Genomic DNA, 25,936 nt, shown 5'->3' with positions numbered 1-25,936 from the left:
GGCGAGATATTTAGTAAGAGCTTTTAAAATAAGCCAGTTTTCATTTTAAAGAAGAAACAACACTTTCTAAATGTGGCCATCATTAAAAAGTTTTTACTGATAAATGTATTCTAGAGGTGTACCGATGTGTCTGCCAATAATCGGTTTTGTAATTGTTATAATTATTTTAAAAACAGCTGATGATCACGGGCGATTATTTCCTGTCAAAAGAAGGAGGAAAAACACGTTGGACAATAAAAAACAGAACAACCAAACTATCAGTATCAGCAGATGTTGTCCTAAATAATCGAATATCAGTATCAAACAGAAATGTTGTATTGGTGCATCCCTAATTTATACTACACTATATTTTCTGAAGACAATGGAAGTGTTGCAGTTTTCTTCAGAAAATGTACAAATCTAGTTTCCATTTGTATTTGACATAGATGGTCTCTGTTTGTCTGGCCTGTGAGGTCATATGTGCATGAACCGCCTGTGAAAATGAACAATTACATGCCACACTAATGACTGACAGGAAGCACCACAGACATCACAGTCACTTTTCAAACTAAATGTAGACTGTTAACTATTTTAAAAAAAAAAATGCAGTCCACTTGCAGAGTTATGAAGAGGGCATTCATGTGAAACTGTATAACACAGAAGGGGAACTGTATGACAGCTCAGCACACACACACTCTCACTGTTATTTCATTAAAGAGTGTACATTCACTGAATTTTCATTCAGGTGCATTTATACTTATAGCATGTCTGTATTGCTATAGTCAAAACATACTGTATCCCCACTTGGAATACTACATCTCTAAATATGATCATTTCTCTCATTTTGCTGTAAGTTATGATTTAGGGCATTCTATAACATGTGGTGTTTGCTAGCATCACTATTACTAATAACTGATATCCTTAAAGGATTAGTTCACCCAAAAATGAAAATTCAGTCATTGTTTACTCACCCCTGTGTTGTTATAATCCCATTTGACTTTCTTTGTTTTTCTTAACACAAAGGGAGAAATTGTGAAAACATGTTGTGCTCAGTGATGTCTTACAATGGCAGTTTATACTGACCACCTCTTCAAGCTTTAAAAGAATGCAAAAGTATAATTCAGAAGTCTTCCAAGAGACTCATGATTGTTATAAAAGCAAATGATAATGTTTGGTGAGAAACAAACTGAAGTCTAATGTATTATTTAGTGAAACTATTGACCGACCGTCCTCTGCGTGTTCATAAGACTGCACAAGAGCAAGTTCAAGCAGCCCCCTGCTCGCGAAATGGGGCGTTCAAATGACAATTTGTTTTGTTTATCTAAAAACAGGTCCACCGTCCATCACAGCTATAGAAACAACAGAACGCAACACAGCTGCACACAAACCAGTGAACTGAACTTACTAAATTCTGTATGTCTGATCAGAATCTCATCAGACATATTTAGTTAGTTCTGTTCTCTGGTTTGTGTGCAGCTGTGTTGTGTTCTGTTATTAATATCACTGTTTTTAGATAAACAAAATGAGTTTTCGCTTGAACGCCCTGTCTCGAGACAGATACTGCTCTCGTGTAGTCTCATGGACGCGCAGAGGAGAGCAACAGTCGGCCAACAGTTTCACTAAATAATACATTAGATTTCAATTTGTTTCTCAACAAACCTCATTGTATGTTTTCACAACAATCATGAGTCTCATGGAATCATTTATTAGACTTCTGAATTATACTTTTGCATGCATTTGAAGCTTGAAGAGGTGGTCACCATAAACTGCCATTGTGTGACATCACTGAGTACAATATTTTTTCACAATTTCTCCCTTTGCGTAAGAAAAAGAAAGAAAGTCAAATGGGGTTATAACAACACAGGGGTGAGTAAACCCTATTCACAGCATATACACTAAGTGAGCATTTTATTAGTTACACCTACTTATTCATGCGAATATCTAATCAGCCAATAGTGTGACAGCAGTGCAATGCATAAAATCATGCAGATACGGGTCAGGAGCTTCAGTTAATGTTCACATCAACCATCAGAATAAGGAAAAAGTGTGAATGGGCTGGTTTGAGTATTTCTGTAACTGCTGATCTCCTGGGATTTTCACACACAACAGTCTCTAGAATTTACTCCGACTGGTGCCAAAAACAAAAAACATCCAGTGAGCGTCAGTTCTGTGGATGGAAACGCCTTGTTGATGAGAGAGGTCAACGGAGAATGGCCAGACTGGTCTGAGCTGACAGAAAGGCTACGGTAACTCAGGTAACCCCTCTGTACAATTGAAGTGAGCAGAATAACATCTCAGAATGCACAACACGTCGAACCTTGAGGCGAATGGGCTACAACAGCAGAAGACCATGCCAGGTTCCACTTCTGTCAGCCAAGCACAGAAAGCTGAGGCAGCAGTGGGCACAGGCTCACCAGAACTGGACAGTTAAAGACTGGAAAAACATCGCCTGGTCTAATGAATCTTGATTTCTGCTGAGGTACACAGATGGTAGGATCACTACAGACTCAGTTTTCTGTTCTTGGCTGATAGAAGTGGAACCCGGCGTGTTCTTCTGCTGTTGTAGCCCATCCGCCTCAGTGGATGTTTTTTTGTTTTTGGCACCATTCTGAGTAAACTCTAGAGACTGTTGTGTGTGAAAATCCCAGGAGATCAGCAGTTACAGAAATACTCAAACCAGCCCATCTGGCGGCAAAAATCATGCTACGGTCGAAATAACTGAGATCACATTTTTTTCCCCATTCTGATGGTTAATGTGAACATTAACTGAAGCTCCTGACCCATATCAGCATGATTTTATGCACTGCACTGCTGCCACTTGATTGGCTGATTAGATATTCGCATAAATAAGTAGGTGTACCTAATAAAGTGTTCACTGAGTGTGTGTGTATATATATATATATATATATATATATATATATATATATATATATATATAGTCCACAGTACTGTGCATAAGTCTTAGGCGCATTATATTTTTCACAAAAACATTTATCTTAAAACGGTTGTTTTATACAGTATGGTATATTCTGCTTTTAGTGTATCAGTAGGTAATATCAATTTTAGAGTTCAACATTTCCTTTGCAAATAGAACTGAATAGAAGAACAAGGAGCCCTACAACAGATGGTATGGCCCCCACAGAGCCCAGATCTCAACATCATTGAGTCAGTCTGGAATTACATGAAGAAGAGACAGAAGCAATTGAGACAGCCAAAATAGATAGAAGAACTGTGGTGAATTCTCCAAGAAGCTTGGAACATCCTATCTGCCAACAACCAAGAAAAACTGTGTCCAGGTGTACCTAGGAGAATTGGGGCTGTTTTAAAGGCAAAGATTGTCACACCGAATATTGATTTTTTTATGTTTACTGGACTTTGAATGACGTTAATTGATAAATGAAAACTATTTATTTTGAATACATCCTCACTATGCAACATTTTTCACAAGTGCCTAAAACTTTTGCACAGTACTGTATATACCAATATATATATATATATATATATATATATATATATATATATATATATATATATATATCATACCATTTTCAATCTGAGTATCTAGTTTTTGTATGCATGTAAGATTTTCTTATTGTAGTGATTGACCCAGACTTGATAACTGGCTTCATGACAATTAGCCATATACTGTAGAATGTTTTTTTAATGACTTTCGATGAGCATTATTATAAGTGCTACCTATTTACAGTTTGTGGCTCTGTGACTTTATTCATGCCTGTTTTTGCCCTATCTAGAATATAGGAAGCTGGGCAACATGACAGGCACTGTCCGTATACACACCCCTAATCTAGAGGCCTTGCAGGTGCTGTATCAGCGCATAGAATACGAGTACAAATTCTGCAACTTTATCAAAGCACAGTTCACACCACACTAAGAGAAAGATTGGCCTGAGAACAGGCCCTCAACCCTCCAGACTTAATTCTAGATTGATTCAGAGGAAAGAGCTACAGAAAGAGCTGGAAGAAGAGGAACCAGAGGACTCACTCAACTGGGTGGAACGGGAGAAATGCCCCAGGACCACATCCACACTAATACCTTTTCAAATAAATACGCATTGATTTTGCTACATTAACATTTCTCATCCACACTGGAACAGCATTTTTCTCAACTGAAAACAAACCTTTGAAAATGCATACTTTGGAAAACGATGACGTTTGGATTAGTGTGGACGTGGCCAAATACTGTAAACTGCTGCAATGATATGGCTCCAAAAACTGCCAAGAGCTAAATCTACATTTCATTCCTGAGGATTACAGGGTGGAAGTTGCCAAGACGTTTGGATAGATATGTGAACTAAGCTATTCTACAGAACATGAAACTGTCTGTTACACCATAAATCTGGACAATGCTTGAAAAGCCATGATGATCGCTGGTGTTCGTCCAAGATTATAATTGCACTGTTTTGTCATTCTTCATTCTTAAACAGTAGAATTATTTACTTTGTAATAATCTGATAATCTCATTGTTACTCCAGTGTTGTAAAACTGTATTAGTGTCACATAGCAACTGTACTTTTCTCTAAAGCCAGTGAGCGAAGAGTGAATCTGGTGGCATGAGAATTTAATCGTGTATTTTGTGGGGGCCTGGGTTGCTCATTGAGTATTGACGCTGACTACCACCCCTGGAGTCACAAGTTTGAATCCAGGGTGTGCTGAGTGACTCCAGCCAGGTTTCCTAAGCAACCAAATTGGCCCAGTTGCTTGGGAGGGTAGAGTCACATGGGGTAACCTCCTCGTGGTCACTATAATGTGTGGTTCTCGCTCTCGGTGAGGCACGTGGTGAGTTGTGCGTGGATGCCGCGGAGAATAGCATGGGCCTCCACATGCGCTACGTCTCCACAGTAACGCACTCAACAAGCTACGTGATAAGATGTGCGGATTGACGTCTCAGACATGGAGGCAACTGAGTTTCATCCACCACGAGGACTTCCGAGCACATTGGGAATTGGGCATTCCAAATTGGGGAGAATTTTATATATATATATATATATATATATATATATATATATATATATATATATATAAAAATCCTAAAGTTCTCTCATAATTTTGAACTTTTATTGTTTGAATAAAAATATTAAAATATATTATACTTTAATTTATTAAGGTTAATGGTCAAGGGGGTAATTCTGCACTACTAGTGACACCAAATGGAATTGCACAAATAAAATGTTTTCATACAGGTTTTGCAAACACTCTTAAGACCAAAGTATACTTTAGTTTCCAGCGTGCCGCTATGTATCGCACACAGTGTTCAGGATGCAAAACGCACAGACTGTCTTTAAGTTCATGACAGAAGTTAGTGTTGGATGTCCTCACCGAACAGCTTTATAGAAAAGTATACCTTATTATCTTTAAGCCCACAGTGAGCAAGCCAAAGGCGGCTCTGTTGCAAGGGGAAAAAAACTCTAAAAGATGTTATTTAGTGGAGGGTGGGAAAAAAAAGACTTCGCTGGGGGAGCCAATCCACTTCTGGCTTTATGGTAAATGTACATATGCTAATATTATTTATATAAAGTATGTATAATACAAGTCATGTATTTATTTAATAGATTTAATGATCTAATTTTTCAATATGTCAGTAAGGCAGTTTTTAATACTGTAATGCTAACAATTAAATTCTGAGTAAATGATGACAGAATTTTAATTTTTTTTGGGTGAACTATCCCTTCTCTAGTCTTCTCTAGGTTTCAATTCATTGAACAAAAACAAATATACTTCCAATAATAATACATTAGTAATCAAGGAGACCGAAACATATATTAGATGCAAAACAATAAGTCATGTCTGTCTCTCTTACTAAGTTCAAAGTGCCATTTTTCAACACACTTACACAAATACACTGGTCCAAAATAAGCAGCATGTGTTATTGTAAAATTGTAGCATCAGTGTGTAAGTACTATGGTACAGAGCAGAGTCAAAGTTTGGCAGATGGTGGTTTTTCAAACAGACTTTGCCTCACCAGTCCGAGCGCGTCCAGTGCAGTGCCCCAGCTTAGGGTAACACCCCATCCGCCATGGCCATAGTTATGCACCAGAGGCACGTGACGGCCCTGTACGTTCAGATATTCCAGCTCCAATCGCAGGTTTGCCCGGCCCGGCCGTAGCCCCACCCACGCTCCAATCACCTGAGCCTTGATCAGCGATGGTTCCAGCTGGCTACAGCGTTCCATGATCCCCTCAGTGTCCGCTGTATCCACCTCCAACCGCCAGTCATCCACCTGCCGTGTGCCTCCGATGGTGACATGGCTGATACCAGGGTAGATGTAGGTCATGCCATCTCCATCTCGTATGAAGTTCTTCAGCCAGGAAGCATTAACCTTCAAGACTTGACCTCGTATTGGATAAACCTCCTCATCTTTAACCAAGAAGCGTGACCCTAGGCCTGAGCAGTTAATGATGACATCATACATCTGGGCCAGTTTCTGAAGGTCGGTCACCTTTTCATGATGGATTTGACCACCGGCTTCTATAAACCTACAGGGAAATGTAGTTACTGGTTACTGGTTCATTGATTAAATGCTTCCTTTTTCTCCCCTATCCTTTTTTTTTTTTTTACTTTATATATATATATATATATATATATATAGACACACACAGCATAATACATTAATTGGCTCAATAACTCTACTCTCTCATCTCCACCAATAGCTAGTGTGTGGTGAGCGTACTGGCACACTATGGCTGCCGTCGCATCATCCAGGTGCGTTCTGTCTCCTAGACATGAACGTAGTTTGGTGCGAAAAGTGCAAATCAATTCCAGAACAACAGCAAAGAACCTTGTGAAGATGCTGGAGGAAACAGTTACAAGTATCTATATCCACAGTAAAACGAGTCGTATATCAACATAACCTGAAAGGCTGCTCAGCAAGGAAGAAGCCACTGCTCCAAAACCGCCATAAAAATCCAGACTACAGTTTGCAAGTGTACATGGGGAAAAAGATCTTACTTTTTGGAGAAATTTTCTCTGGTCTGATGAAACAAATATTGAACCGTTTGGCCATAATGACCATCGTTATGTTTGGAGGAAAAAGGGTGAGGCTTGCAAGCCGAAGAACACCATCCCAACCGTGAAGCATGGGGGTGGCAGCATCATGTTGTGGTGCTTTGCTGCAGGAGGGACTGGTGCACTTCACAAAATAGATGGAATCATGAGGAAGGAAAATTATGTAGAAATATTGAAGCAACATCTCAAGACATCAGCCATGAAGATCGAAATGGGTCTTCCAAATGGACAATGACCCCAAGTATACCTCCAAAGTTGTGGAAAAGTGGCTTAAGGACAACAAAGTCAAGATACTGAAGTGGACATCACAAAGCCCTGACCTCAGTCTGATTTGTGGGCAGAACTGAAAAAGCGTGTGCGTGCAAGGAGGCCTACAAACCTGACTCAGTTACACCAGTTCTGTCTGGAGGAATGGGCCAAAATTCCAGCAACTTATTGTGAGAAGCTTGTGGAAGGCTACCCAAAATGTTTGACTCAAGTTAAACAATTTAAAGGCAATGCTACCAAATACTAACAAAGTGTATGTAAACTTCTGAACCACTGGGAATGTGATGAAAGAAATAAAAGCTGAAATAAATCATTCTCTCTACTATTATTCTGACATTTCACATTCTTAAAATAAAGTAGTGATCCTAACTGACCAAAGACAGGGAATGTTTCCTATGATTAAATGTCAGGCATTTATATATATATATATATATATATATATATATATATATATATATATATATATATATATATATGTAATTTAAAATATTTAAACAGTATAGGTTTGTTTTATAGAGTATAATTATATTTTATGTAATAAAATATTATAACATATGAATATGTTTTGTATATTTACTAATATGTAATGTAAATGTATATACAGCACACAGTAGGTATTTACTAATATCAAATATACAAAACACATCTATACTGTATATAAAATATGTAATTAAAATATGAATGTATAAAACAATTTATATACACTATAGATATGTTTTATACTTATATTTTATGTAACTTAATTTTTATACAGTTCATAAATTTGTATGCAATACAAAATATTTTATACATTTAATTTTCTGTAATATAATATATTTAATATACAGTACAGATATGTGTTATACATTTAATTTTAGGTAATATAATATACTTAATATATTTACAATATAGATGTTTTATACATATTTTTATGTAATATAAAATATACAGTATATATATGTTTTACACATTTATATTCTATGTAATATAAATTATTTTATATACAGTATAGATATGTTTTATATAGTTTATGTAATATAAAATAGTTTATGTATAGATGTTTTAATGCAGTATAGATGTTTGTTTTTTTAATTCTGTAATATACAATATTAGATACAATATAGATATATTTGATTTCTATTTTTTTTGTACTGTACCTTTTCCCCAGCCAAGGCAAGTAACTCGAACATTCACACTTTATTGTGGTGAAAGCTTGACCAAATTTATGCTCAGGAAAACGCTTCAGTTCACGATCTGTCATGTTCCTGAATCCCAGAACGAAATCTGACCAGAACGGTTTTTTGTCCCAGGGCACGTCCTTGAAAATTTGGTACCTAAGGGGAAGCAATGTAGAGATTATAAGAGGAAAGAAAAACACTACAGGACAATATTGTCTTGTCTTCTTTTTATCTTCTTTCTTTTTTTTTACCCTGAGCTGAGGAATACTCCAGCATCTGATGCTTGTGAGGAATCTGCAATAGCCAGTAGATGATCAAACGTCTCCTTGAACCAGCGCTGTTGCCACTCTCGAGGGATATCTGGTGGGAGATCATAAAGAAAGTGGTTTATGAATTTCATTGTATTAGAAACAAAACATGAAAGCAAGTAGAGCACATTAACTGTGTACTTCATGTATCTGTCAATGTTCATCTCACCATGGAACTCCGAGGCAAAGAGGATTCCAGCAGCTCCATCACTGGTGGTGTCAGGTGAGAACTTCTCAGCTATAATGGTCACCGAGCAGTACGGAAGAGTCTCTGCGATACAGACCGCAGTGGATAAACCGACCACACCTGCTCCAACCACGACCACTCTCACACGCTTCATGTCTGGGCAGATATACAAGATAAAATACTGTGGCCAAATGAGGATGTGTGTGCACTCAAACTGATTACATTCTTCTTGAAATCTTAACTAGTTGTTTTTGTTTGTGTTATTATTCCTCTTCTGGCTGGAAGTCTATGGCAGCCCATAGAACCTTACACAGGAAAGCTGTGAAATTTGGCACACCCATTGCTGAGGGTCTAATCATAAATCTGCCCAACTTTAATTTCATTTCATCATAGTTAAGGGTAAACATTAAACAACACTGATTTATGTTAATCCAAGAAAGGCAGTGACAAATGAGAACTTTGACCTGAAATAAGCAAATACAGTCCATTGGTGCGATAACGAAAGAATAGTTACATTATTTCATAACTGTGGTGAATTCCATGGCTTGCTGCTCAAATTAGTCAACATAACCACTCCCATTGCTTTTCTGTTGTACATAAACTTTGAATTGATTTTGCACCAATGAAATGTTCACAAATGTATTATATGTTTAATGTAGTATACACTTTGGAAAATTAGGAAATCCAAATTAAGAGAACCATATGTGTGGACCCTTGTAACAAATGTTTATGAAGTCTGTACACAACAATCTATAAATTATTCTGTAAATTAACATGAACTGCAATAATGCTCTGGCTTTTTATAATAATAATAATAATAATAATAATAATAATAATAAAAGTTGTGTTATAGCTGTTACTTTGTGTTTTTTTATTCATTAAAAGTACAATAATAAACACTAACAGATAAATATTAGTTCATTATGATAATTTTTTGTTTCTGTATGGTAATAATAGTTTAAATGTGTTATGAAAATTGGCAGCCTGCATACTAAAATTACACATGCAATAAACAATAATGTAGATATCCTACTAGATTTAGAATGAATGCACAACATTTACACCATTGCACAAAGAGCATACATTTATTGTTATTAAAAAGTCATTATATTTATATTTTAAACGCCTACCTGCAGTACACTGCGACGAAATACACAAGTCTCTTCTGAAGTGTGTTAATATTACTAGCACCCATAACGCTGATGAATCATTCGGGAAACTTCCTACAGGGGGCGCTTTAAGGCTCACGAAACTGAATCCTCCATTGAACAGTATTTAAATCTTAGGACTTTTTTTGTCTTATTGGAAGTATTAATATTCTAAGACGTATTACCTTTTAAATATGATAATAACAATAACTTTTTATCAGATATAAAAATAGAAAACCGAGCCATGAATTATTATTATTATTATTATTTTAAGAATCCATTCCCAGTAATCACAATCGCCTCTGATTGGTCCATCTCGAAAAGTGCTGCGAAAGTAACAAGCACCACGTGATCAATGTTTTTTTTTTTTTTTTTTTTGTCCTACTTCACAGCAAGCTGGACAATATTTTACACATAAATAATGACACTGAGAAACTTTAATAGCCATTGAATTGAAAAAATTAAAATAAATAAATCCACATTTTCAGAGGACTCGTGCATGTCCGATTAGAAGCCACTAGTCCCCGCAAAATTTAATACTACTTTAACGGTAACTGCCATTCTACTCTTTTATTCAATTTCTATGTGCTAAAATCACATTACGCAATTCTCGCGAGTTTTGCCTTGTCTGACTCGGTTCCTTTAAGGTAAGGTCCTGAAAGCTTCATAATCGTACATTCGAGTCCTTAGATAGCAGCGTGAGAATACTTTGAAATATATTTACAAATGAAAAGTTGTTATTTTAAAGTCAGCGCTGCTCTTTTAGTTAAATGAACGTGTTTTTAGAAGAAAAGCGAAGCTTTGTGTTGCTGCCTATGGCGCTGTGTAAGCGTGCAGTTTATTCCTTTATTTACTGTGCTGATATACCTTCACCTGATTTAGACAGTGTGTGTGTGCAAATGTGAGTGTGCGTGTGTGTATGTATGTGTGTGTGTGAGAGAGAGAGTGTGTGTGTGTGTGCATATGTGAGTGTGCATATGTGAGTGTGCATGTGTGTGTGTGTGAGAGAGAGTGAGAGTGTGTGTGTGTGCATGCGCGCGCGCGCATATTCATATGTGAGTGTGCATGTGTGAGAGAGTGTTTGTGTGAGTGTGTATGTGAGTGAGAGTGTGTGTGTGAGTGAGAGAGAGAGAGAGCGATAGAGTATGTGAGAGAGTGTTTGTGTGTGTGTGTGTGTGTGAGAGAGTGTTTGTATGTGTGCGCGCGTGTGTGTGAGAGAGAGAGAGAGCGCGCGCGATAGAGTGTGTGAGAGAGTGTGTGTGTGTGAGAGAGAGTGTTTGTGTGTGTGTGAGAGAGTGTGTGTGTGAGTGAGAGAGCGATAGAGTGTGTGTGAGAGAGTGTGTATGAGAGAGAGAGAGTGTGTGAGAGAGTGTTTGTGTATGTGTGAGAGAGAGAGAGAGAGTGTGTGAGAGTGTTTGTGTGAGTGTGTGAGAGAGAGAGTGTGAGAGTGTTTGTGTGAGAGAGAGAGAGAGTGTGTGAGAGTGTTTGTGTGTGAGAGAGAGAGAGTGTGTGAGAGTGTGTGTGTGTGTGAGAGAGAGAGAGTGTGTGAGAGTGTTTGTGTGAGAGAGAGAGAGAGTGTGTGAGAGTGTTTGTGTGAGTGTGTGAGAGAGAGAGAGAGTGTGTGAGAGTGTGTGTGTGTGAGAGAGAGAGAGTGTGTGAGAGTGTGTGTGTGTGTGAGAGAGAGAGAGTGTGTGAGAGTGTTTGTGTGAGTGTGTGAGAGAGAGAGTGTGTGAGAGTGTTTGTGTGTGTGTGTGTGTGTGAGAGAGAGAGTGTGAGTGTGTGAGAGTGTTTGTGAGTGTGTGAGAGAGAGAGAGAGTGTGTGAGAGTGTTTGTGTGTGTGTGTGTGAGAGAGAGAGAGAGTGTGTGAGAGTGTTTGTGTGTGTGTATGTGTGAGAGAGAGAGAGAGTGTGTATGAGAGAGAGAGTGTGTGAGAGAGTGTTTGTGTGTGTGTGTGAGAGTGTTTGTGAGTGTGTGAGAGAGAGAGTGTGTGAGAGTGTTTGTGTGAGTGTGTGAGAGAGAGAGAGAGTGTGTGAGAGTGTTTGTGTGTGTGTGTGTGTGTGAGAGAGAGAGTGTGTGAGAGTGTTTGTGTGAGTGTGTGAGAGAGAGAGAGTGTGTGAGAGTGTTTGTGTGAGTGTGTGAGAGAGAGAGAGAGTGTGTGAGAGTGTTTGTGTGTGTGTGTGTGTGTGAGAGAGAGAGAGTGTGTGAGAGTGTTTGTGAGTGTGTGAGAGAGAGAGTGTGTGAGAGTGTTTGTGAGTGTGTGAGAGAGAGAGAGAGAGAGAGTGTGTGAGAGTGTTTGTGTGTGTGTGTGTGAGAGAGAGAGAGAGAGTGTGTGAGAGAGTGTGTATGAGAGAGAGAGTGTGTGAGAGAGTGTTTGTGTGTGTGTGTGAGAGAGAGAGTGTGTGAGAGTGTTTGTGAGTGTGTGAGAGAGAGAGAGAGAGTGTGTGAGAGTGTTTGTGTGAGTGTGTGAGAGAGAGAGAGTGTGTGAGAGTGTTTGTGTGAGTGTGTGAGAGAGAGAGAGAGTGTGTGAGAGTGTTTGTGTGTGTGTGTGAGAGAGAGAGAGAGTGTGTGAGAGTGTTTGTGAGTGTGTGAGAGAGAGAGAGAGAGTGTGTGAGAGTGTTTGTGTGTGTGTGTGTGTGTGAGAGAGAGAGAGTGTGTGAGAGTGTTTGTGTGTGTGTGTGAGAGAGTGTGTGAGTGTTTGTTTGTGTGTGTGTGTGTTTGTGTGTGTGTGTGTGTGTGTACATGTTTATACTACATTGTGGGGACCAAATGTCCCCGCAAGGATAGTAAAACCTGAGATTACCTACTTTGTTGGGCCCAGCCAGTGGTCCCCATGAGGGAAATGACTTATTAAACATACTAAACAATGTTTTTTTGAAAAATTAAAAAAGCAAAAAGGTTTCTGTGAGGGTTAGGTTTAGGGGTAGGGTTAAGGGATAGAAATTATTGTTAGGTCTGTATAAAATCCATAAAATGCATGGAAGTCTACGGAGAGTCCCCACAATGATATAAAAACGTGTGTGTGTGTGTGTGTGTGTGTTAGAGGTCTGCATGGGCTTTAAAATGAAACCCGGACCTGAGACTGTGTGGCCCTACTCGATCCGAATGATACCATCAGATTTTAAGCCCAAACCCGAAATCGCTTACTATCTAATTTCTTCTCCTAGCAAGTAACACAAATGTAAGATTCTTTATTTGGAATAACTGCAATGTTTTGTGTAGGAATACCTTTTTTTTTTTTTTTTTTTGGATAACTGGTTTAGGAATGGGTTCTTATTTGTGATCAGTTGTTCAATAATGAAGAGCCTTTATTTGAGTTTGCAGAATTTAATTCAAGATACAAAATACCTATTAAATTAAAATCATATCATATGGTTACCAGGGCTATACTGCTGGTGTAGGCATACTTTTTAAAAACAATAACTATAGATAAACAGTAATGTCATCAATATCTGTCTGTCCTCCCAGACCTGAAAACACCCCAGTTGGCTCCATTTGCTTTTAGTTTTTTTTAATAACAAAAAGTTTTTTTGTTATTATATTAAGGATAATTACTCAAATGATGCTGATCTCATTATATTTTTGTGTAAACAATTTTTATGTAAATTCTATATTCACAAATGCAAATGGACAAACGGCAAGCCTCTTTTTACAGTGTTTGAGGAGGTAAAAATGGGTACAGATGTAATGTAAAAATCCAAAAACAGGAAAGCAACCAAAACAGTTGCAATATTCATTTAACATTCTCATATAAAAAGAGTGCTTAATGCTGCATATGTACCCTCACATGCATATTTTTCTATAAAACAGTTATATAATATGTAATTGATGATTATGTACCCTCCTTATTTTTTTTTTTTTTTTTTTTTGTCTTGCCTATGTAGCTATTTTATTTATTTTTGTCTTATTCTTTGCTTTTATGTTGTAATGTATGTGAAACGTCCTCCAGTTGTGATATTGCGATATCTTGTGTCATTCGTTGATAAAAACATAAAAAAGTACATCTGCCAATAGACCGTTTTCACAGACTGTGATGACGTGTTTCCGCCTTATTTAGCAGCGTAAATCTAGCAAAAAAATTTATACGTTACTTAATTCATTTAATAAATGAAATGTATTTATTTATTTTTAAAAACACGACCACCTAGCTGAAGCAGGCAGCACATAGACGGCGCTGTCACGTGGCACCTGTTACTTTTGTCAGCGCTGTTGAGAATGGACCAATCACAATCAATTGTTGCTGGAGGATTTAAAGATATATATTTTATACATACTGTTGTGGCGGATTTAACAAGTATGAATCCTTGCAACTATCAGTTTTAATTAAAAATGACTCTCCAGAGTGAAAAAATTATATGAGATATAAAACGTTCTGAGATTTGAATGCAGATCAATGGAGGATTCAGTTTTGTGGGGCGCTAGACATGTAGAGAAAGCTTTGTGTCTCACGAAATAGGTCATTTCTGACAACATTTGGGTCAATATCAAAATATGTTGACAAACATGTCCTTGACTTTTTTAGCTTTCAATTAGCAAAAAAATAATTAAATAAATAAAATAAAAAAATAATAAAGGGGTATAATTCTATAACCCAACCTTTAATGATATGAAATGGATTGACTCTGTTTTGCATTGTTTTAGAAAATATATTTGAAATTTTCAATTGGCTGAACAAAATCCTTGTCCCCTTCATCTGGTACACCACTTCTATGACATGTAAAGTTATTTATGTATTTATGTTATTTATGCCGAACAAGTGTACAAAAAAGCAAAATAAAATTATTATTAATAATTTAAATAATTTAAAACGAATGTTTGTCCATTGATTTCATGACATTGGTGTTATCAATGTAAAAAACATTTTTTTTTATGTTTTAATTTTTTTTGAAATGCGAAAATAATTTTAAGGCCAAAATTCAGAGGCTGCTTAAAGATGCATATAGTGATTTTTCCAGCATGTTAAAAAGTTATTAATTCACATTTTAACTAATATTTTCACACAAAAATATTTGGTGTTGTAACCCATTGAACCCTCAAAATGTGGTGTTTTAGCCTAATCCATTTAACCCTCATTAGTGTTAACTTCATTCGTGAAACAAAATTAAATAATAAAAGAAAGTATAACAGCCAAGTTGTCCTTTATGAATAAAAATCATGTCAGCATGTTATAAAATGTTTACCACCAGCGTTTATGGGCAAAAACTGAAATTAATGGAAAATTTCAATATTTTGTAAGTTGGAGTCCAATTTTTTTTTAGAATGACCCATTTGCAATTTAGGTCAGTTCCTCACAAAAATCTGTTGTGTGACTTTAGAAAACATGGAACATAGCACATGAGTCATATGGACTACTGTTTACAGACCCAGTTATCCACCATTGTTGTAAAGCAAAGTGTGTTTTAAGGGAGCACACTACAATTGCACATCAATTTCGTTATGAATGAACCAAGAATTGTTACTGTGAGAATATGTAGTTAAAGATGCACATTGTGATATGTTGTACTTGTAATAAGTGGTGTTTTATAAAAATAAATTAACTGAATGAATAAAATATTTTTCTTTAAAGTGAACGGCTGTGGCTCAGGTGGTAGAGCAGGTTGGTCACTAATCACAGGGTTGGCAGTTCGATTCCCAGCCCACGTGACTCCACATGAAATGTCCTTGGGCAAGACACTGAACCCCAAGTTGCTCCCAATGGCAGGCTAGTGCCTTGCATGGCAGCTTTGCCGTGTGAATGGGTGAATGAGCCACAGTGTAAAGCATTTTGGAACCGCTAAGGTTAAAAAAAGCGTTATATAAGTGCAGACCATTTACCAATTTGTTTTAATGAAGCCTCGAGCATAGCCCTTGAAAGCAAATAAAAATGTGCTTTGAAAGTCCTTGAATTTAACTTTGAAGCATCTGTACGAATCCTGGAAATGTAATAGTGGACTTTATCTTTTGTTCTTGGAGCAGATGGGTAAATGAAAACAAGATTTGCTGTGGTCTCCCATTCACTCCCATTCACCGCTGTTGAAGTTTACCCTGCGATCGTTTACTTCTGCGTTCCAAAACCCGGAGTGTAAAAAAGGTCTATAGACTGTATTTTATGTAAGCATATAGACAACATTCATAACAGTACTGAAACATACACAGTTTTAACAAGGCACAGCAGACCCTTAGTACACTAGAGCAGAAGGGGACAAAAGCATTGCCTTACCGTTTATTTGCTGAAACTTCACTTGGTGCAGAACAATCTAGAATAATATGAAACAATGCAACAGTCCCCTCTGTGAAGCCTGAACTTGTTCAGATATTGAGTCTTTGTCACAGCTGCACTAAAAACAATCTAGATGCAGTGCAAAGAATGAAACAGAGCGCAGGTGTCTCAACATGCGTTTTCGACAGTTTGAAGTTATTTTTAACTTGACATGGTGTTTAAAATATGCCAGTCTTCACTGAAAAAAGCGAGACACGGTGCAAATGTCAAAGACATTCATCCAGCATGTGTTTACAATGGGAAAACAGAACAGACGCACGCAATAACACGTTCGGTGTGAACGGCCCCTAACTCGTCCATTCGCCTGTGTGTATATATATATATACACACTATATTGCCAAAAGTATTTGCTCACCCATTCAAATAATTGAATTCAGGTGTTCCAATCACTTCCATGGCCACAGGTGTATAAAATGAAGCACCTAGGCATGCAGACCTCTTCTACAAACATTTGTGAAAGAATGGGCCGCTCTCAGGAGCTCAGTGAATTCCAGCGTGGTACTGTGATAGGATGCCACCTGTGCAACAAGTCCAGTCGTGAAATTTCCTCGCTACTAAATATTCCACAGTCAACTGTCAGTGGTATTATAACAAAGTGGAAGCGATTGGGAATGACAGCAACTCAGCCATGAAGTGGTAGGCCACGTAAAATGACAGAGCGGGGTCAGCGGATGCTGAGGCGCATAGTGCGCAGAGGTCGCCAACTTTCTGCAGAGTCAATCGCTACAGACTTCCAAAGTTCATGTGGCCTTCAGATTAGCTCAAGAACAGTGCGTAGAGAGCTTCATGGAATGGGTTTCCATGGCCGAGCAGCTGCATCCAAGCCATACATCACCAAGTGCAATGCAAAGCGTCGGATGCAGTGGTGTAAAGCACGCCGCCACTGGACTCTAGAGCAGTGGAGACGCGTTCTCTGGAGTGACGAATCACGCTTCTCCATCTGGCAATCTGATGGACGAGTCTGGGTTTGGCGGTTGCTAGGAGAACGGTACTTGTCTGACTGCATTGTGCCAACTGTGAAGTTTGGTGGAGGGGAGATTATGGTGTGGGGTTGTTTTTCAGGAGCTGGGCTTGGCCCCTTAGTTCCAGTGAAAGGAACTCTGAATGCTTCAGCATACCAAGAGATTTTGGACAATTCCATGCTCCCAACTTTGTGGGAACAGTTTGGGGATGGCCCCTTCCTGTTCCAACATGACTGCGCACCAGTGCACAAAGCAAGGTCCATAAAGACATGGATGAGCGAGTTTGGTGTGGAAGAACTTGACTGGCCTGCACAGAGTCCTGACCTCAACCCGATAGAGCACCTTTGGGATGAATTAGAGCGAAGACTGCGAGCCAGGCCTTCTCGTCCAACATCAGTGTCTGACCTCACAAATGCACTTCTGGAAGAATGGTCAAAAATTCCCATAAACACACTCCTAAACCTTGTGGAAAGCCTTCCCAGAAGAGTTGAAGCTGTTATAGCTGCAAAGGGTGGGCCGACGTCATATTAAACCCTATGGATTAAGAATGGGATGTCACTTAAGTTCATATGCATCTAAAGGCAGATGAGCGAATACTTTTGGCAATATAGTGTATATCTGAAAAGGTTATTGACAAAATATTATTTTTCAATCCATCCCAAAGTTCTTCTCTAATGTAAAAAATAAAAAAATTATTGGGAGTAATACTGGCATCTTAAAATCCTGCACCTCTGACACAATCGTTCAAATTGTAAGGTGTCTTCCTCGAAAGGGTGCTTACCTGCCGAAAAAGCAGAGTCCTCCATTGGGCAGCATGCAAAACTCAGGACATTTTTGACTTCGACAGGAAAGATTTGTACACAAAAAGTATGCTTGTTTAAATCTGTTAACTTAAAGGATAGGATGTAAGATACCAATGGTAATCCACCCGTATATTCTCAATAAAATTATTTTAAAAAAAATCTTTCAAATGACTGTGATTGGTGCATCCTGAGCAAGTGCCACGCGACAACACCAGCTTCCGAAGAGGTAAGACAATAATTTACACATTAATAATTAAACTAAGGAAATTTCTGTGTGGTAAAATTTCCCAAAATGTTGTTCAGGACATTTGAGTTTCTGAAAGATGACAGGGACATGTCTCTATGATCCCCACCTAAATGTACGCCTATGTTTTGAACTCAGTAAATGAAAACATGTCAATCATAGAAGAGGTGTATTCCAGGAATTGTTTTGTATAAATTGCATTTGTAATGTGTTAAAAAAAAAAAAAATGTTTTATACATCTGAACAAAAATGAACTGATGTCATTCAACAATTTTTTTTTTTTTTTTTTAGGTCTAAGCCAACACATGCGAGTAAACCATGTCTGTGCAGCCTCTACTGCCAGCATCATCTGTTCTCGCACTGCATTCAAAAACGCACAAGGACACAATCCTGCATGAATTTGACAAGCTCAGAAAAAGAGAAATGCTTTGTGACATAACTCTTATTGTAGAAGATGTGCACTTCAAGGCCCACAAGGCTCTTCTAGCAGCAAGTAGTGAATACTTCTCATTAATGTTCACTGCTGAAGATCAGGTGAGTCAGACGGTCTACATACTGGAAGGCCTGGCTGCGAAGACCTTTGAAGCCGTGCTTGAGTTCATCTACAGTGCAAATGTGTCCGTGGAGGAAAGCAACTCTGAACAGCTGCTTGAGATGGCCCGGTTTCTGGAGATCCAAGATTTGGTCAAAGCCCATGAAGATCTTCAAAAGGACAGGTCAAATGCAACGGTCGAAAATGTGCTGTCCACCAAAGGACCTGGTGTTGATGAAACCATACAGATTACAACCAAGCGCAAAAGAGGACGCCCTAAAAAGAACATGCAAGCTCAGGAGTCAAGCCAAAAAGAGATTCCAGCTTCCTTACAGACCAGTTTACCAACCCAAACTACCTCGGAGATGTCTTCAGCATTTCAAGAACCTACTGAAGCTCTCTTGGAGTCCACCTCCTCACCCAGAGACGCAAGCGACAGCGACTATAACCCCAGAGAAGACAGGCCCCGTCACAGCAAACGCAAAATAAAGCCGCCTGTCAAACTGAGAGGCTTCAAGTTAGGGGCCGATTTCAAGAGGCAGAAGGAACCTGGCAAGAGAGGACGAAAAAGAAAATATCCAGACACAGAGGCTATATGTGATGACTGTGGGAAGGTTTTTAAAAACCATCTGTTTTTAAAGATACATCAACGAACTCATACAGGTGAACATTTCTTTACAGTGGCCCCAGAAGTATTTGGACACTTTAGCCACACTAAAAATGTAAAAATGTTATTGCATTGTTCTGCACACTGTAAATTCTCTATTTAAGTGGTGTACATTTAAGCAGAAAATATTCAGATTAGTTAAAAGCCCATATTTACGGTATAATCTAAAAAAAAACAAACATTGTTTTTCTTCATGCAGGTGAAAAGCCGTTCAGGTGCAGTGTTTGTGGGAAGGGTTTCACTCAGAAACACACTCTTCTGGTTCATCAGCGAATGCACACGGGGGAAAAGCCCTTCATCTGCACGATCTGCTCCAAAGCGCTGTCCACCAAACACTCCCTACAGGAACACATGAACCTGCACACTGGTAATACAATGACAAGAATAGAAAAATATTCAGTTGATATTATATTATATACAGTAGTATATGATGATCTCTTTCTGTTTTAAAAAGTACTGTGGTGGTACAATGACAGTATCAGATGGTAATAACATGATTCATTAATATATACCCCAGGGTATTCAGTGATTACTGTATTAAATTAACTTGGTATTTTTCATGCTACTTATCATGGTATTATCAAGGTATGTGTCCAAAAAACATGGTACAGTATTACCATGGTACATTTCCAAATAAATCAATAAAATGGTATTAATATGGTACATATCTGTAAAAACATGCTATTACTATGGTAAATATCTAAAAAAAAACAACAACAAAAAAAACATGGTATTACTATAGTAGAAAAAAATTTATTAATATGGTACATATCTGAAAAAAAACATGGTATAACTATGGTACATTTCCAAATAAACAAAACAAAAAAACATGGTATTACCACGGTACTGTACATGTATAAATAAACATGGTATTTCTATGGAACATTTCCAACACCAACAAAAAATGTTACATTTCTAAAAAAACAAAAAAACAACAGCATGGTATTACCATGGTACTATACATTTTGAAGAAAAAAAAGCATGGTATTACTATAATAAATATTGGAAATAACATGGTATTACTATAGTACATTAAAAAAACATGGTATTACTATGGTAAATATCCAAAAAAAACATGGTATTACTATAGTACATAAAAAACATGGTATTACCATGTTATGTGTCCAAAAACATGGTACTGCTATGGTATATACAGTATCTGAAAAAATAACACAAAAAAAACATGATAATACTATAGTACATTTCTAAAAAACATGGTATTTCTGTGATAAATATCTGAAAAAACATGGTATTACTATGGTAGCATGTCCAAAATTCCATTGTATTACCTTGGTACTTTTGTGTAAGTAATATATATCAAAATACAACTTATAAAACTCTCAGTGTGTCTTTCCGCAGAGAATAAATCCTTCAGTTGTGACCAATGTGGTAAAACCTTCAGTCAGAAGCGGCAGCTGAAGAGTCATTACCGCGTTCACACAGGAAAAGCATTACCTGAGTGTGCACACTGTCATCACAAATTTATGGATGCAGCGCAACTAAAGAAGCATCTCAGAACTCATACTGGTAATATAAAGAGATTTACAATACAACTGGTCTCCTTACCAGCAAAGTACATACCTTTAGTGTAGTAGCTGTGTTTTAGGATGCAAATGTCATTAGTTTTTTTTTCATTGTGTCTAAAGGCATACCGATCATACAGTAGGCTATATCAATTATATCAATGTTATTGCTGCAGGTGAGAAACCGTTTACATGTGAGATCTGTGGCAAGTGTTTCACAGCCAAGAGCACCCTACAGACACACATCAGGATACACAGGTTAGAAACATCCCATAACTGTCATCACCAAACCTTTCAAGAACATGTTCAGGCCATATTGCACCCCAATCAAAAGAAAGAAATGTAAATATACAGTGTATATATATATATATATATATACACTATATGGACAAAAGTATTGGTACACCTACACATTACACCTACAGGAGCCTTTATGACATCCCATTCTAAATCCATAGGCATTAATATCGAGTTGGTCCCCCCTTTGCAGCTATAATGCTTCCACTCTTCTGGGAAGGCTTTCTACAAGATTTTGGAGTGTGTCTGTTGGAATTTTTGCCCATTCTTCCAGAAGAGCATTTGTGAGGTCAGACACTGATGTTGGACAAGAGGGCCTGGCTCGCAATCTCCGTTCTAGTTCATCCCAAAGGTGTTCAGTAGGGTTGAGGTCAGGGCTCTGTGCGGGCCAGTCAAGTTCTTCCACACCAAACTCATCCCACCATGCCTTTATAGACCTTGCTTTGTGCACTGGGCACAGTCATGCTGGAACAGAAAAGGGCCTTCCCCAATCTGTTTCCACAAAGTTGGAAGCATAGAATTCTCCAGAATGTCTTGGTAAGCTGAGGCATTAACATTTCCCTTCAGTGGAACTAAGGGGCCTAGGCCAACCCCAGAAAAACAACCCCATAGCATTATCCCTCCTCCACCAAACTTTACAGTTGGCACAATGCAGTCAAGCAGGAAACATTCTCCTGGCATTCGCCAAACTCAGACTCGTCCGTCAGACTGCCAGATAGAGAAGCGTGATTCGTCACTCCACAGAATACGTTTCCACTGCTCCAGAGTCCAGTGGCGGCATGCTTTACCCCACTCCATCTGACGCTTGGCATTGTGCTTGGTGATGTAAGGCTTGCATACAGCTGCTCGACCATGGAAACCCATGCCATGAAGCTCCCGGTGCACAGTTTTTGTGCTGATGTTAATGCCAGAGGAGGTTTGGAACTCTGCAGTTATTGAGTCAGCAGAGCGTTGGCGACTTTTACGCACTATGCGCCTCAGCACTCGGCGACCCTGCTCTGTAACTTTACGTGGTCCGCTACTTCGTGGCTGAGTTGCTGTGGTTCCTAAATGCTTCCACTTTGCAATAATACCACTTACAGTTGATTGTGGAATATCTAGGAGGGAAGAAATTTCACGAACTGACTTGTTGCAACGGTGGCATCCTATTACAGTACCACGACCCATTCTTTCACAAATGTTTGTAAAGGCAGACTGCATGGCTAGGTGCTTGATTTTATGCACCTGTGGCAATGGGACTGAATGAAACACCTGAATTCAATGATTAAGAGGTGTGGCCCAATACATCTGTCCATATAGTGTATATATATATATATATAGTGGAGCCTATTTTTAGTATCATTAAGATTTTAGCAGTATGTTATTTTCATGACATTTAGCAATTTTTTCCCCCTCATTCTAATGTAAAATTTTTAATGTAACGCAAGAAAAATAATATGTTTTGTAAATTAAGTATTTATATATTATGGTGATATCAGATTTACTGCCATTTGTGCTAATTTTAAATGTAAAAAAACATTGTATAACAGTATTTTGTATATTGTAAAAAAAATAAATAAAAGTGTATTACTGTAATACAAATCTAATTAGAATCAGCAGTGAGAAAAAGAATGACAAAATAAAAAAAAATAGATGTGAAATCCAGATGTGAAAACATATCACAACAAAACAAATCTCAATGGTCCTAGAATTGACTACATTTTCTTCCAAACAATATATATATTTACAAGTTTTTCCTCAGCTTTCATGACCCATGGGGCTGATTTTTATTAAGACTTTATTAAAAAAAAAAAAAAAAAGGTGAGAGATCTACACTTTATAAGGCCCACCACAGCCTTTATTTTTGGAACTTTTCAAATGCCTTTTATGTATAGATTTGACTGTTTTATCCTTGTTCAAGACCCAGACTTTCAATATTAAACTATGAAAGTCTGTTATAAAAATACAAATGATTACATTTAAAACTATATATAAAAAAAAATCTAAACAAAGTATATTTAAGATTTGAATATGTGAATGTTGATTTGTTATTTTGTCATATCTAGAGGAGAGAAGCCATATGTCTGCAATATCTGCGATAAGTCCTTCTCCGACCCCAGTGCGAGGAGACGACATGTGGCGTCTCACACGGGTAAAAAGCCGTTTGCGTGTTCCGTGTGCAGTCTGGCATTCGCCCGAATGGATAACCTCAAAGCTCACACCAAAACTCACAACAAGGAACGTCAAGGTGCCGAGACTGCCCAGCCTGCAGTGGTGGAGGTCACATCAGGGGCCGAGGAGATGCACAACATTCTCCAACTCCAACCGTACCAGCTCCCCACGCACCCCGAGCAGGAGATCCAGCTGGTCGTGACCAGGGAGGTCAATAACATCAACCTGGGTCATGATCAAGGTATCAGCATCATCACCGCTGAAGATTCTTCTGAGGAGCAGGGTCTCACTCTTCTCACCCAACCTTCAGGTCATGTCCAAAACCTGGCGCTGGTCACCCCAGATGGATTGGATGCCGGTACGCAAATTCAAACCATCAGTGTCTTAGGAGGTCAGGTGACCAGCGGACAGGCAGAGCAGATGCACGTAATCACGTTGACAAAAGAAGCCATGGAGCAACTTCAAGTACATCATGGAGCTCCACAGCAGCTGCAGGTGATCCATCAAGCCATACCAGAAATGGCTGTATCTCAGGAGGCCTCAGCTGAAAACCAAAGCCGCCCGAGTCAAACAGGAAGCATTCATATCAGTAGCCAGAGTGGTCAGCCCATCTCCATCAGTCAGACCAGCGAGCAGATCCCCAGTGACCAGATTCAGGGTCAAACCTTCCAGATCCAAGCAGGAACAGTTTCGTATCTCTACACCACCAGTATGGCACCAGAGAACTGAAGGGACACTCGGCTTACTGTCTGAATTCTTTAGAACAAATTCGTAATACTGACGTTTGTTCATTTCTGTTGTAAACGGTTATATTTTGCTTTAAACAATAATACTAAGGAATTGTGTAATCATATTTTTTTGATTTTTTTGGGTTTAATGATGAGTTCAATGTGGATCATGAAGATCATCACCATTATTTACTGGTTTGATACAAGTTAATGAGTAAACGCAATCAATATTACACATACAGACAACTCCAGTTGTTTTTGTCCAAAAACGCTTTGAAAATTTGTAATACTTGTATGAATATGCAGAACAGACAAAATGGCACCTTACAGTATGTCAGGTAATAAGGTGAATCTCATTAAACCTATCAAGATTATGTTCAAAATATGTCATATTTCAACCAATGTGATTTTCAGGACAATTAAGCACATTTCCTCACAGTTTTCTTACTGTAATGCAAAAAATAAAATAAAAATGATGCAAAACATCTTATTGGTCCTGAATGCAAAATATAATTTCTTATTTTTTCTTTTGATTTTTACGCAATTAACGCTGCACTTACAGACACCAATTGCCCAAAAATGCTTTAAAGAAATGCTCATGATTATACAGAACAGACAAAATGAAACGACCATTTTATTTGTTCAGGTAATAGGGTGAATCTCAAGAAACCTGTCAAGAATATGTTCATATTTCACCCCAAAATCAAAAGAAAGTAATAGTAATTTTATTTTTCTTAAAGAAAGGCTTGTTTTAGGACTTACAAATGTGATTCTCATTACTGTTATTTGGTACAAAAAAGTACCAAATATAATAATGTTACAATGCCAAAATACCTCAATGGTCCCAAAAAATAGGCTACGTTTTCTTGATGCAAAATATCACTTAATATTTAATATTTTTTTTCTTTTGATTTTGAGGTGAAATAAAAAACTATATAAAGTTTTAAACCATGAACCAAACTAACCAGCTCCGAGGTGAATCACAACATTACAAACACTTTGATTTCAAGCAAAACAATATTTGAAAATTGGTCAAAAGGACAAATGTACAACGTCCTTAACGTCTTTAACCCTCCTTCTATGGGAGTCAAAAATGGCACCTTCCTTTGGTATTCACTGTCATTTTTGACCGGAAGGTTTAGATGTGTAACCCTTATTTTTTGATGATGATGATGATGATAATGATAACATTTTTTCTTCTCTGAAGTAAGAACAATAAAATTAAGCCTTTCTTTTGTGATTTTATGCTATTTTGATCTTATTTACATGTACATTTCTAAATATTACCATTAATTTGCATATACAAATAAGCACATTTTTTACAAATAAAAAATTCAGAAATCTACACTTCTATAAGTTGAAACATGAAGAAAATATGAGAATGACATAAATTGGAGGCAGATTGCTGCCATCTGATGAACAAAATATAAATAACATGACTTTAAAACCATGTCATGCCAGTAACAGCCATTAGATGACTGTAGCCACCTACTGTGTAGTCTGATGGCTTGTTGTAACCTAATTTTATATTTTATCACAAGATATGCATTTGGATATATAATTTAGACGTTATCAAACTATTATTTGTCAAAGTTTAGCATTTTAAAATTGATTTGAGTGTCAGTTTTTGAAGTTTATTTAATTATGCTTGCTATCAAACCTGACCATGGTGTTACAAAGAGAAGACACATAATAAGCATTTTTC

General features: G+C 37.8%; 2 protein-coding genes across 3 annotated transcripts; one reads left to right on the top strand and one right to left on the bottom strand.

Annotated features, from left to right (window-relative positions):
- Positions 1–5,477: 5,477 nt before the first annotated feature.
- On the bottom strand, positions 5,478–10,106 carry ddo (D-aspartate oxidase). Its single transcript, XM_051645833.1, has 5 exons — positions 10,051–10,106; positions 8,903–9,076; positions 8,677–8,785; positions 8,405–8,581; positions 5,478–6,472 (listed from the first exon to the last, which is right to left on the bottom strand). Exons 2-5 carry the CDS (start codon positions 9,072–9,074, stop codon positions 5,914–5,916), a joined length of 1,017 nt encoding a protein of 338 aa, XP_051501793.1. The 5' UTR covers positions 9,075–9,076; positions 10,051–10,106; the 3' UTR covers positions 5,478–5,913.
- Positions 10,107–10,691: 585 nt separating this feature from the next.
- Positions 10,692–24,716, top strand: zbtb24 (zinc finger and BTB domain containing 24). Of its 2 annotated transcripts, none has more exons than XM_051645827.1 (6): positions 10,692–10,715; positions 18,625–19,528; positions 19,732–19,899; positions 20,892–21,059; positions 21,232–21,313; positions 23,398–24,716. In XM_051645827.1, the coding sequence occupies exons 2-6, from the start codon at positions 18,652–18,654 to the stop codon at positions 24,230–24,232; spliced, it is 2,130 nt and encodes a 709-aa protein (XP_051501787.1). In that variant the 5' UTR covers positions 10,692–10,715; positions 18,625–18,651; the 3' UTR covers positions 24,233–24,716. The 2 variants fall into 2 exon arrangements, with proteins under 2 accessions (XP_051501787.1, XP_051501786.1); XM_051645826.1 differs by lacking the exon at positions 10,692–10,715 and adding an exon at positions 12,982–13,246.
- Positions 24,717–25,936: the final 1,220 nt, after the last annotated feature.

This window comes from Myxocyprinus asiaticus, chromosome 20, assembly GCF_019703515.2.
Source record: "Myxocyprinus asiaticus isolate MX2 ecotype Aquarium Trade chromosome 20, UBuf_Myxa_2, whole genome shotgun sequence".
Taxonomy (NCBI): Eukaryota; Metazoa; Chordata; class Actinopteri; order Cypriniformes; family Catostomidae; genus Myxocyprinus; species Myxocyprinus asiaticus.
This window is presented reverse-complemented; position numbering and strand designations above follow the sequence as displayed.

Bases quoted from the DNA above. Each gene is read 5' to 3' on its own strand.
- ddo (XM_051645833.1), bottom strand. From the start codon at position 9,074: ATGAAGCGTGTGAGAGTGGTCGTGGTTGGAGCAGGTGTGGTCGGTTTA. The intron at 8,786-8,902 runs GTGAGATGAACA...ATCTCCCACCAG, and splicing joins CTTTGCCTCGGAGTTCCATG to ATATCCCTCGAGAGTGGCAA. The intron at 8,582-8,676 runs GTAAAAAAAAAG...GCTTCCCCTTAG, and splicing joins GGAGTATTCCTCAGCTCAGG to GTACCAAATTTTCAAGGACG.
- zbtb24 (XM_051645827.1), top strand. From the start codon at position 18,652: ATGTCTGTGCAGCCTCTACTGCCAGCATCATCTGTTCTCGCACTGCAT. The intron at 19,900-20,891 runs GTAATACAATGA...GTCTTTCCGCAG, and splicing joins ACACATGAACCTGCACACTG to AGAATAAATCCTTCAGTTGT. The intron at 21,314-23,397 runs GTTAGAAACATC...TGTCATATCTAG, and splicing joins ACACACATCAGGATACACAG to AGGAGAGAAGCCATATGTCT.